The sequence below is a fragment of the Lolium perenne genome, chromosome 2 (genome assembly GCF_019359855.2).
Source record: "Lolium perenne isolate Kyuss_39 chromosome 2, Kyuss_2.0, whole genome shotgun sequence".
In the NCBI taxonomy this organism is placed as follows: domain Eukaryota; kingdom Viridiplantae; phylum Streptophyta; class Magnoliopsida; order Poales; family Poaceae; genus Lolium; species Lolium perenne.
Window position 1 is genome coordinate 244,751,170 of NC_067245.2, and position 12,993 is coordinate 244,764,162.

Here is a 12,993-nt window from a genome sequence, read left to right on the forward strand (position 1 = left end):
CTCTGTGAATCGTGGCTGGGTGTCCTGCGTCCGGCGTCCCCTGCAAGGCGTTTTTTATAGGTCCAGGAAGAAAAGGAAGGGTTAGGAGAAGCAGAGGTAGGCTTCTACGGGCCTGCACCTGCCGGTTTCCTGACAGTACACGATGGAAAGACCATCGGTTTCCAAACCGTGCACGATAGAATCAAAGAGTTTAGAGGAAAAGAAACAACACACGATGTAACAGCGACGGATGAAACAACAGGCGGACGACTGAAACATACGGACCAAACCACGGAAACGCTTCTCCCTTTATTATTAGGTATAGGTATAGATTTATTGTCATGTCATGTTACTAAAACGTCATATGTGATGTTACATTTTATGTTACTCCCACAATGAGTAAGTCCTTCGACCACACATGTTACACATGCTCTATTGAGACACATATTCCTCTGCTAATTACAATTCCAAGTATGGGAACACGTTGGATTGTTCTCTGTAAATTGAACCAGGTTCATATTTCATCATCTCTGCTCAATAATCTTCTGTTTTTTTTTTTGGAACTATTGTTAGCTACCTGACAAGTCATTCAAAGTCAAGTCACGTGGACAAAAATGATTTCCTTGATCGTCCATCCCCGCCGTTCTCCATTCCTGAACGAAGTCAATTGCCTTCCGTTGGGACGGAGAGCCCATGACAAGTGTCGGTGTACGCGTTGGCCGAAAAATGACTTAATCCGAGGAAGAAAATGCAACGGAGAAATGAAAGAAGCCAGACTACGGTTCCACGAAATTCAGTTAATATTGTTTAAGCAGCACTTGATTCGAGCTGTCGGGGTCAGCTTTCGTGGCGACCATTACTTACAATATAATAATATATCCATCTGTGTTGTTCTTCCCTTTCAGATGAAGCATCCGGCTTAGGTTTTGTCACAGGTTTTCATTTTGTTAATTGGCTTGGTAGCTTCCAGTCAGGGATGGAGGGCCTTGACCAGGTGACTGAATCCTCCGTCTAATTTCGCACTTCTTTTGTCAAATTTGTGTCTGCACACAGTGTGCTCATTCGACATGGATTGATCCTGGTACGGTTGCCCACTGTTTTCTCAGCCAGATTTGCTTTCTGCCCAGAAGAATCCTTGCGCTATCTGCCTCGGCGGCATCGGCGCCGGCGGGGGGCAGGCCATCTTCACGGCCGAGTGCTCCCACACGTTCCACTTCCACTGCATCTCCGCCAGCGTCGCGCACGGCCACCAGCTCTGCCCGCTCTGCAACGCGCACTGGCGCGAGCTGCCATTCGTGCGACCGGCGGACCCAATGCCACCCGTGGATGTCGTGCAGCCGCTGCAGCAGCATCGGCGACTACCCATCCAGCCAGCAGATCCGGTCGTCTTCGACGACGACGAGCAGGTGGGGCCGGCCGCTGCGGCGTCGGCTGATGACCGGCGGCCATCAGGCACGTCGCACAACGGGGCAGTGGTTGTCAAGACGCACACCGACTACCCGGCCGTCGCCAGAGACTCGTCTCGCCACAACTTCGCCGTGCTCGTGCACCTCAAGGCTCCCGGCGCCGACGCGGCAGGCGACGCTTCGGCGCCACGCGCGCCGCTCGACCTCGTGACTGTGCTGGACGTCAGCAGCAGCATGCACGGGAGGAAGCTGGCGCTGCTGAAGCAGGCGATGCTGTTCGTCATCGACATCCTCGGCCCCGACGACCGCCTCTGCATCGTGTCCTTCTCCTCCAGGGCACGCCGCGTGACCAGGCTCGCGCGCATGTCGGACGCCGGGAAGGCGCTCTGTGCGCGCGCCGTGGAGTCCCTCACGGCGCGCCCCGGCACCAACATCGCCGAGGGGCTCCGCACGGCCGCCAGGGTGCTCGACGAGCGCCGGTACAGGAACGACGGCGTCTCCAGCGTCGTGCTCCTCTCCGATGGTCAGGACAACTACACCCCGATGAGGCAGGCGTTCGGCAGGGGACCGCCCAAGTACGCAGCGCTCATCCCGCCATACTTTGCGCGCACGGACACCGCTGCCGGTGATCGCACTGCGCCCATCCACACGTTCGGTTTCGGCAGCGACCACGACGCCGCCGCGATGCACGTCGTCGCCGAGGCGTCGGGCGGCACGTTCTCGTTTATCGAGAACGAGGCGGTGATCCAGGACGCGTTCGCGCAGTGCGTCGGCGGGCTTCTGTCAGTCGTGGTTCAGGAGGCCCGACTCGAGGTCGCGTGCGTGCATCCCGGCGTTCGGGTCTGTTCAGTTAAGTCCGGGCTTTACGAGAGCCGCGTCGACGAGGATGGCCGCGCTGCCTCGATTGTAGCGGGCGAACTTTACGCCGACGAGGAGAGGCGTTTCTTGCTGTTCTTGGTCATACCGAGAGCTGAAGAAACGGACGGTGATGCCACAACTCTTCTCAAAGTTACCTGCGCCTACCGAGACGCGGCCGCCGGCGGGGACATCAACGTGACGGCCGAGGACACGGTGGTGGCGAGGCCGGAGCACGCGGCAGACGTGGCACGGTCGATGGAGGTGGATCGGGAGCACGTCCGGGTCGAGGCCACCGATGACATAGCGGCGGCGAGGGCGGCAGCAGAGCGGGGCGCGCACCAGGAGGCGGTGGAGATACTCGAGAACCGCCGGCGAGCGGTAGCGCAGTCGGATACGGCACGAGGCGGCGACGCTATGATTGCCGCGCTGGAGATGGAGCTGCGGGACATGCGCAGGCGCGTGTCGAGCCGGCAGAGCTACGCGCGCTCGGGTCGAGCGTACATGCTCGCCGGCATGAGCGCGCACATGCAGCAGCGGGGCAGTTCATCGCAGCTGCAGCTGCCTTCGGTGATTGGATTCGACTCTGGAGGTGTGACGACGTCGATGGCAGGGACAAACCAGGTGTCGCAGCAGGTCGCTGCAACGCTGCCGTACGCGACGCCGGCCGACGCCCTTTCTCACCTGACGACGCCCTTTTTCTCTCCCATTTTCCCGGGTCCCACTGCCAGCCTGTCTCGCGTACGTGCTGCTAATTCGCGCGCGCGCCATGGATGGATGGATTTCCTTTCAATGCTCAGCCTGATTCGCACAAAGCTCCATGGATCGATACAGTTAGTTGTTGCGTGGTATCCAACAAGTTTCGCCTCCACAGATTTTTTTATTATTATCAGGAACAAAAACAAAACAAAAAAAACATTGTGCCAACTCAATGGCTAGAGTTGTTGTTATGACCACTGTTCTAGTAGCACAAACAACTTGACCGAGGCAAGCAACGCTACTCCCAGCTAGAAATACAATTTGAAAGGGGATTACGGAAAGCTCTCTTCTAGACTACAAAATTTCACACGGTGTTTCTTGCTTAATTTGCTTGTTGTAAATTAATACTGCTCTCTCCGATCTATATTAACAAACTCTAATATAGATGATATATCTAAACAGATTTTGGTTCTAACGAGATACATCCATATTAGCGACAAGTAATATTAATCGGACAAAGTAGTGTACTTTAGATTCCCACAAGCTACCTAGCCGGTACAACTTGGTACTTGAGACTTTTCAACACATACTTATATCACCAAGAACCAATATCATGCGTCCAACTTCTAACCGCAAACCTTTAAAAAAAAAAGGCCATTGGGGCGGCGTTTGGGGGACACGACTGGGGAGCGACGCCCCCCAAACGCTCGATCCGGCGCCGTTTGGGGGACGCAGCTGGGGAGCGACGTCCCCCAAACGCGACACGAACAAAATACGTCCCCCAAACGCTCGATCCGGCGCCGTTTGGGGACGCTTTGGGGGTCGCGGCTGGAGATGCTCTTAGAATCGATCGTGTGGGACAAGTCACAAGTAAAGTGGATCAATCACACATTGATATGTGGGCCCACCATATAAGCAGACAATGTGTCGGTGTGACGAGGTGGACTTCGGCGACGAGGCAACGAGCAACAAAACTGATGCCCTTGAGCAGCTGAACGCGCCAACGGGTTGCAAGGGCGGGGGCGTGAAGAGTCATGGTCGTGTGACTAGATACTCCGTTTTAAGCAAGTTTGTTCATTTGTATTTTGTTTTTATTTATTTATTTTTTGTTTAGCTATCTCATGTGCATGTTGAACCATACTTACACAAAGCATAGTCCGCCGATCACGCTTGCAGCAGTTCACACAATGGGAAGGAAACAAATCTTTAAGCATGGAGTAGTAGCAAGCTTGTATTTTTACAAACATATGCATTTAGGCATTAACAATATACCCGATATTTGTAGGTTCATTAATTTCCCCGGAAGTTCGTTTTCGTGCCCAATCACCTGCCAGTTGATAGGGGAAAATCTGGGTATTCAAAAAAAAAACAAATTGGACAGGATTATAGGAGTACATGTGGGCCGTTGTTCTCCTTCCGCATTCAACAGCCAAGTTGGTAGGAAAATAATCATGAAAATTAATTAGTGTTTAGATATTTATAAATTAAAAAGTCTCTACCTTGTAAACCAAAAATAACCTCAGAAATGCTCTCGGAACATGGAATCCCGAATTAACTAAATGAATCGCGTCTCAGAGTGTATTGTCTAGTCATCGCCGTATACAATTTATCTCCACCATCAAGAGGAGGTTCAATATACAATTTCGGATCGTAAATGCTCCCGTAAAAAAGGTATTTCTCGCCGAAAATCCACAACTCGCATCGTCTTGGTTCGGATCAGCACCGAAAATCAAGCGCCTGCTGCCAGCCTGGCTCCAGCGACTTCGATCGGTCGGTTTGGAATGCCTCAACCTCAACCTACACCGTGGAAATCAATCCAGAGAGGAACCAATATATGGAGTACGCTAAATGCTTGAACCAAACACAGACGAATCATACTCCCTCCGTTCTCCGACTCAACTTTTTATGCTCCTTCCGTTTAAAAAAAGATGTTGAAGATTTGTCAAAATTCAAATGTATCTATACACTAAATAGCAACTAGATACATCCAAATTTAGTTTTAAAAAATTACATCATTATATGAACAGAGTAGTACATAATATAGATGTATCTACAACTATAATGGCTCTCGTATCGAGATAAAACCGACTCAAAATACATAATATGCATGTATCGATTGAACCTTCTTTTTCTCTCGCCAACCTACCATCTTGATCAGCAAGTTCCAATCTTACATTGATCAGCAAGTTCAAGAAAAAACTTGTCATGACCCGCACTAATTTCTAACATACATTTCAGGTCAAACAACAAAATAACTGATAAATCACATGTCTTGCTCAGCACTACTGACCGATACAAGCCATATCAACAAAAAAACGCACAACGTGCAGTTATAATTACAACAAGATGTGGCCGTTCCAATCTTAGGACCACTCAAACACTACAACAATCCGTACATCCCAAACAGTATGTATAACACACAGGCAGCCGCCACCACCACCGTAGCAGCACCGCTGGGCCATGCAAAGGTCGCCACGGACATACCAAAGAAAGCAGCCGGCCAGTGACCTCCTCCTCCTCGGGACAGAACCCTCCCTTCCCCAGCTGCGGACACAACACAACTCCTCCAGGTAGAACAACCTGCACATCACAAACGGCAACGAATCAACCATGTCTGTCCGTCCATCTGCAGCAAAGCCAGTACTACTGAAAAAGTATTTATACGGTGAAACAAACAAATTGGCAGCAGTACGTTCTTCTCCTACAGGCTGGCCATTTCTTTTAAACAGCAACACGGAGATCAAACCTCCCAACTTGGATAAAACTCCTAACATGAATGCACCGTAACGGCCTTGATATACTAGACGGAAGAAATGATGTGGACACAACAATGGAGAACTTCAGGCCAGCAACGGGCTGTACAGATACCACTAGACGATCAGAGAGGAAACAATATATATATGCATGTAAATGCTAGAACCAAAACACAGACCAGCCAGTCCTAAGCATCATACTCCCACCATCCCAAAATAAGTGCCTCAGCTTTTCTAGTTACGGATGTATCTACAACTAAATTGCGTCTAGATGCATTCGTATATAGGCAAAACCGAGTCACTTATTATGGCATGAGGGGAGTACTAGAAATTCAATAGCACGACATATTTTGAAACTGGCGCAGAGCAGATAGAACAAACAACGATCAGCCCCATTTGCAACAAATGGCAGTGAACCAAGTCTGCCCACTTGCAACACGGATAACACTGACAAATAACAACCATGATACTGACCAATAGCAAAGTGAGGAAAAATCTACAACTTGGATACACCAATAACAACCATGATACTGTTTGGAGAACTCCAGGCCAGCAATTACCATGTAGAGATACTACATGATCAACTACACAAAGAAATCACAGGGAGGAACCAGAAACTTCCCTAAACACACATTGAGTCGAAGACGAATGCCACCGCTGTTGTTGTTTAGTCCTCCCCGTTATTCTCAAACAAGAGCAAATCATGGTCAGGTCACCAAAGCAAACACTGACATTTACAAATAACTCAAACTATCAACAACGATTGTTATCAGATTGATAGAAGCAAAGTGAGAAAATGACTTGTGTAACTTGAATCAAAGCCATTTTAACCAAACCAAACAGCAGTGTTCTTTAAATACCCAACAGGAGCATATATTGCTCTTCTAAGCTGGCTGGGAAAGAGTGCAAGTGTGTTCATTGGATAATAAACACACATGTATTCTTCATTCTTTACTTATGATCCAGCAAGCAAAAAATACTTGATCAAAAACTTGCATTCCAATATGTATGTACTACTTGAACCAAAACAGAGATCGACAAGTCCTACACAGCACAAGATGGTTACAACATCTCCTGTCAGTGTCATTACCCAATCCAAACAACACCTATTTTTATCAGATTGATAGCAAATGAGGATTTATCTACAACTAAAATGTGTCTAGATGCATTCGTATCTAGACATAATCGAATCACTTATTTTGGGACGGAGTTAGTCCTATAAATACAATAAGACGGTATCTTTTGAAAATGGCGCAGAGCAGATAGAACAAACAGCGATCAGCCCCATTTGCAGCAAATGGCACTGAACCAAGTCTGCCCACTTGCAAAACGCATAACACTGACAAATAACAACCATGATACTGCCCAGTAGTGAGGAAATGAAACCCACAACTTGGATAAAACTCATTCGACGCTCGTATATCACATGAAGAAGCAGGCCCCCCTCCCTTTCGCCTTAATACAAAATAACAAGGCGAACGGATGAATTAGCTAGTAAAGTAACACTGCAGAATAATCAAAACAGTGAACACACTTAATTCCGGCCAACCGTACGAAACACCGACTACAAAAGACAGCATGTTGTCACCAGAAATACCTTACACCTACTACATTACCTGCCATCAATGACTCGACGTACACGAGCCTCAAGAAACACCAGGGATATTTTCTTAACTACTTACTTACCTGCCGTCAACCCATATGATCATTAAAAGAATTGCTGGACCCGCCCCACAGCAGTTGCAGCACCGCTGGAACCGGAACGGCCGGAGGCGAGGAGAGGCCAGGCCGTGTATCCTCCCCTGCAGCAGACCAGGCAGCTACAAAAAGTAAGAATCTTGCTAATTCTTAGTCTTGATCTTTTGTGCTCGAAATACAAAACACAAAAATAAAATACAAGAGAATTAACATAGCATTCAGCAGCAGCAAGGAATGCAGAAACAAAAAGAGTTTGGACAAATAGCAATAGTGTGCAATGCGCCTCTCCAGTCCTAATAACAACACTAACAGAGTGCAATGCAAGAAGAAAGAAACAGGAGGATATCAATCATCTACTTCATTGTAGAATTTCACTAAACCCAAACAAGCTGCTATATTCAGTTTACATACACAAACAGTTAAGACCCTGCGTAGTAAAAGGCCAGCTAAACTAAAATTTCAATGATACCCACTAGATTGGAAATTGTGTCCTAAGGGCATCTCCAACCGCGCGACTCAAACGGACGCGCTGGGCCGTCCGTTTTGGGCCGTTTGGGTCGCCGCCCGGACACGCGGACAGCGCCCCGCGTCCGCGTGTCCGTTTGGGTCGCGCGCTGCGCCCAACGCGCGGACGCATCGCATAAACCGGAGAAAAACGAAAACAAAAAAGAGGCAAATTTAAACGAAATTTCATTGAACATATGCCCTATTTTGGGCAAATTTAGTACATAGCCCTATTTTGGGCAAATAAAACTAACAAAAAGAAGCCCCTATATGGGCTTTTAAATTTAAACTAAAATTTAAACAGAAAATAAAAAACCCTCTAGGGTTTGGTCGGCGGCGCGGTGGCCGCCGGTGCGCCGCCTAGCCCTGTGGGCGTCGTCGGCGACGACCCCGGCGGCGAGGCACCGTTGTGGCTCGACCGCGCGGGGACTCCGGCCAGGGAGACCACGGTGGCCTCCTCCCACGGCGAGTGGGGGTCCGGAGCCACCCGCGCCGCCCGGAGGCGCCGCTGCCTCTCCGCGGCGGCGGCGCCGGGCCTCCGGCGCCGCCTCCTCCGGGGCCGGCGGCACCCGTCCTCTGGCGGCGCGCTGCTGCTCGTCGGCGCGGCGCCTGGCCTCCTCCCGCCGCGCCGCCTCCTCCTCCTCCTCCCGTCGCGCCTGGAGGGCCTGGGCGTAGAGCTCCCAGCCCTCCGCGTCCTCCACCTCCCGCCGCGCCGCCTCCTCCATTTCGGAGGTGCGAATGGCCGCATGGAGTTGCGGCCATTTCGCCTCCTCCTCCGCCGCCGAGATGATCAGGGCGGCGCGGAGGTCCGGGTCCTCCTCCGAGGACTCCGGCTTGGGCTCGATGAGGAGAGGCGGCGGTTGCGGCAATGCCGCACCGCCGCGGGCGGCCTCTCCGATGTGGAGGCCGCCGCGGTTCCCTCCGGCCCGCAGCGCCGGCGGCCGACGCCGATCGGCTGGCGGCCTCGTCGTCATTGGCTCCGGGAGCGAACCGTCGCCCGGGGCCATGGCGGCGGTTTTGCTCGGGGAGTGGAGTGGGGATTGGAGTGGAGGGCCAGATCCCCTCCAGTCCCCATTTAATAGACTCCCTGGTCACCGACGGGTGGGCCCAAGGGACGAGGCGACCAGCGCGCGGACGCGAGCGGACGGCGCGTGCCATCCGCGGCCACGCAAACCTAGCCCAGATTTGGGCCGGGTTTGCGTCGTTCCGGACGCCGCGGCCGTCCGCTTTTGCGGTGCGTCCCCGCGTTGGGCCGGGTTTTTGTCCGTTTCGACCCATCCGGACGCGCGGGCGCGGGATGGGTCGCCCGGTTGGAGATGCCCTAACTGCTACACTCAGTTCTCCTACACCGAAAATAGAGGTTGACCATTAGGCCATCCTAACAAGAATGGCTGCAGCCAAATAAAAACACTTGTATTCTTCATTCTTGTGTACCCATGATCCAGCAAGCAAAAATACTTGAACCAAAACTTGCATTCCAATATGTATAAACTACTTGAACCAAAAGAGAGATCGACATGTCCTAGACAACACAAGACGGTTACAACAGCACGTGTCAGTGCTATTACCAAATCCAAGCAACAATTCCTATGAGGAAATGAAACCTCCAACTTAAATAAAACTCACTTGAATACACACGCAACGACCATGATGCTGCTTGGAAAATGATGTAAACGAAAAACTGGAGGTTTGGATGATAAACATATATGTATTGCGCAACAAAAAGATTAAGCTGATTCGAATATCCAGCACTGTGCAGCCTCCTTCCCTCTCGTCTTAATAAAAAAAATAAAAGGCGAACAGACGCACTAGCTAGTAAAGTAACAACACAGGTTAATCAAAATAGGTAACACGCTTAATTTCCGGGCGACCGAACGAAATACAGACTACCAAAGACAGCATGTTGTCGCCACAAATACCTTCCATCTACTACATTAACTGACATCAATGACTTTACATACAGGAGCCTCAAGAAAAACAAGAGATACTTAAAAACCTACTTACTTACCTGCTGAACTTTACAAGAAAAGCCGGAGCCACCCCACAGCAGCTGCAGCACCGCTGGAGCCGGAACGGCCGGAGGCGAGGAGAGGCCAGGCCGTGTCATCCTCCCCCTCCAGCAGACTAGGCGGGCTACAGAAAGTAAGAATCTAGCTGATTCTTAGCCTTGATCTTTTGTGCCTGAAATACAAAACGCACAGAAGAAAATACAAGAGAATTAGCATAGCATTCAGCGGCAAACAAAAGAGTTTGGACAAACGCAATAGTGTGCAATGCCTCTCCCCAGCCTTTTCATAACAAACACTAACAAAGTGCACTGCAAAAAGAAAGAAACAGGAGGATATCAATCATCTACTTCATTGTAGGATTTCACTGAACCCAAACAGGCTGCTATATTCAGTTTAGATACACTAACAGTTAAGACCCTGCATATTAAAAGGCCAGCTAAACAAGAATTTCAATGCTACCCACTAGATTGGAAATCATGTCCTAACTGCTACATTCCGTTCTCCTACACAAACAATAGAGGTCGACCATTAGGCCATCCTAACAAGAATAGTTGCAGCCAAACATATAAATCGAACAACCTTTTTTCTTTATAAGCAAAAAACGCAACATCTGCAATTAGGCTGCCAAAGTGTTAATCCATGGACATGTGCATTTTAAAACTCCAGTATATACTTGCAGATACTACCAGGGAGAAAAGTTTCTTGTTTTTATCACCAAAATAGTCAGAAAAAAAAACATCTAAATTATATTCAGTTTGGAGGCGCCGACATATAAGATTCTACATGTAGTAGGACAGCAGATAAACTAGCATTTGACTACGAGCCACTAGACTGAAAACTGAATCCTAATTGCTACACATTCAGCTTTGAGACACCATCAGAGGTAAGAACCTACAAGGTGCCAATTCAGTAAGAACACAAGCAGCCTAACAAGTATAATTTAATTTTAGAGGCAACGTTACCTCCTAACTGCTGTCTACATGCAACATGTGCTAAACTAGCATACCCACCAGATTGGAAACTGGGTTCTAACTGCTACATTCAGAGAAAACGGCAGGAACTTTTCACCTTGCCAATGTGCATTATGTTCTGCATTTACTGTCATCTACATGTAAGCAGCTATCTTCTAACAGAACAACAGAATTGACACGCCATGAAGATACAGACGGAAATCAAGCTGTCATTTTCCAGGGGGGAAGACATGAAATAGCTGCTCCGATCTTGCAGTCTAGATGTAAACCAGAGGGACAGGTGGTACTCACATCGTCGACGGCCGGAATCAGCAGCAGCTAATCGTATTTATGGCCGTTGGCAGCAGCTCGGGGCGTGGGCGCAGAAGACGGAGCCGGAGGCAGCAACTCGGGCAGGCGACCACGTACCAGCTCGTCCTCCGCGCCTCCCCGCCGCCATTCAGTTCTCCTACACCAACAATAGAGGCCGGCCATTAGGCCAACCTAACAAGAATAGCTGCAGCCAAATAAATAAATCGAACAACCTTTTTCTTCATAAGAAAAAATGGAACATCTGCAATTAGGCTGCCAGTGTTAATCCATGGAGACATGCATTTTAATACTCCCGTATGTACTTGCAGATACTACCAGGGAGAAAAGGTTCTTGTTTTTATCACCAAAACACTCAGAGAAAACATCTAAATTATATTCAGTTTGGAGGTGCCGACATATAAGATTCTACATAGTAAGACAACAGATAAACTAGCATTTGACTAGCACCCATGAGATTGAAAACTGAATCCTAATTGCTACAAATTTAGCTTTGAGACACCATCAGGTAAGAACCTACAAGGTGCCAATTCAGTAGGAACACAAGCAGCCGAACAATTATAATTTAGTTTTACAGTAAATGCGAGGCAACTTTATCTCCTAACCGCTGTGTGCATGCAACATGTGCTAAACTAGCATATCCACCAGATTAGAAACTGAGTTCGAACTGCTACATTCAGAGAAAACGGCAGGAACTTTTCACCTTGCCAATGTGCATTTCCTGCCATATCTACCTGTAAGCAGCTATCTTCTAACAGTACAACAGAATTGACACGCCAAGAAGATACAGATGGAAATCAAGCTGTCATTTTCCAGGAAGAAAGACATGAAATTGCTGCCCCGATCTTGCAGTCTAGATGTAAAACAGAGAGGGAGATGTGGTGCTCACATCCTCGACGGCCGGCAGCAGCAGCTGCTCGTATTTATGGTCGTTGGCAGCAGCTCGGGATCGTGGGCGGTGAAGACGACGCCGGAGGCAGCACCTCGGGGAGGGGATCGACCAGCAGCTCGTCCTCCGCGCCTCCCCGCCGCCATTCTGCACCTGGGCGAGCTTCCCCGCCGGCGCCGCCACCGCAGTCCGCGGCGGTCGCTGAGCTTCGCCGTCGCCCCGCCTTGGTCGTCCACGCCGGCGACCAGGACCGCGCGTGGAGCTCCTCTGCCTCCCCTGCTTTTGGCCCGCACGCCGTGGCTCGGCCTTTCAAAAGGCACGAGCACGGCCGCCGGCCGGGGCGGATGCTCTCGTGGCCTCTCCACCCGGTCCGCAGGACGGCGTGATGGTCTGGCTCCGGGACGGCGGCGCTGGTGGGAAAGAAGTCCATATAACTCCCTATGTATTGGGTTTGGCACAAAGAACTCCCCTAACTATTAACTGGTACATATGACCCCCCCTAAGTATGGAATACCATGCAAATTACCCCCTGAGTATGGAATACCATGCAAATTACCGGTAATGGCTGTTTTGATAGTGGTTTCTGTCCACGTGGATAGTGATGTTAGTCCAACTAACACCTGGTCCGGTCAAACCATCTTCCACCGCACCGCATCTGGTCGTCCATCTCCTTCTCTCTCTTGCCGAACAACACAATTCCGTTCCTCGCTCATCTCTCCGCCGACCGCCGCTCTTTCTCAGGTCGATATCAAATCCGATGAGCGGCGGCATAAATTGAATATTCGAGGGCGGTCCAGTCTACTTCCGGTCCGCTCCCCCCCCCCCCCCCCGCACCGCTCATCCCGCTCTGCTCCTCTCTCCTGTCAAGGACGACGAGGTCCAATCCTATGATCGGCCTATCTAATTGAAGATTCAAAGGTG

The 12,993-nt window shown here is 49.9% G+C and overlaps 2 protein-coding genes across 3 annotated transcripts; one reads left to right on the forward strand and one right to left on the reverse strand.

Annotated features, from left to right (window-relative positions):
* The first annotated feature begins 878 nt into the window (after positions 1 to 878).
* On the forward strand, positions 879 to 5,198 carry LOC127335469 (E3 ubiquitin-protein ligase WAV3-like). Its single transcript, XM_071825636.1, has 3 exons — positions 879 to 973; positions 1,086 to 2,981; positions 5,178 to 5,198. Exons 1-3 carry the CDS (start codon positions 956 to 958, stop codon positions 5,196 to 5,198), a joined length of 1,935 nt encoding a protein of 644 aa, XP_071681737.1. The 5' UTR covers positions 879 to 955.
* LOC139836143 (uncharacterized) lies at positions 5,159 to 12,508 on the reverse strand. 2 transcript variants are annotated; one of them, XM_071826600.1, is made up of 5 exons: positions 12,073 to 12,508; positions 11,166 to 11,322; positions 9,903 to 10,075; positions 7,379 to 7,494; positions 5,159 to 5,519 (listed from the first exon to the last, which is right to left on the reverse strand). In XM_071826600.1, exons 3-5 carry the CDS (start codon positions 9,999 to 10,001, stop codon positions 5,303 to 5,305), a joined length of 432 nt encoding a protein of 143 aa, XP_071682701.1. In that variant the 5' UTR covers positions 10,002 to 10,075; positions 11,166 to 11,322; positions 12,073 to 12,508; the 3' UTR covers positions 5,159 to 5,302. The 2 variants fall into 2 exon arrangements, with proteins under 2 accessions (XP_071682701.1, XP_071682700.1); XM_071826599.1 differs by having other exon boundaries at positions 7,379 to 7,512.
* Positions 12,509 to 12,993: the final 485 nt, after the last annotated feature.

Coding starts and splice junctions, on each gene's coding strand:
- LOC139836143 (XM_071826599.1), bottom strand. CDS start 10,001: ATGACACGGCCTGGCCTCTCCTCGCCTCCGGCCGTTCCGGCTCCAGCG. Junction 7,513..9,902: donor TTTCTTGTAAAGTTCAGCAG/GTAAGTAAGTAG, acceptor TACTTTTTGTAG/CTGCCTGGTCTGCTGCAGGG. Junction 5,520..7,378: donor ATCATATGGGTTGACGGCAG/GTAAGTAAGTAG, acceptor TGTGATGTGCAG/GTTGTTCTACCTGGAGGAGT.
- LOC127335469 (XM_071825636.1), top strand. Junction 2,982..5,177: donor CCACTGCCAGCCTGTCTCGC/GTACGTGCTGCT, acceptor CATACATTTCAG/GTCAAACAACAAAATAACTG.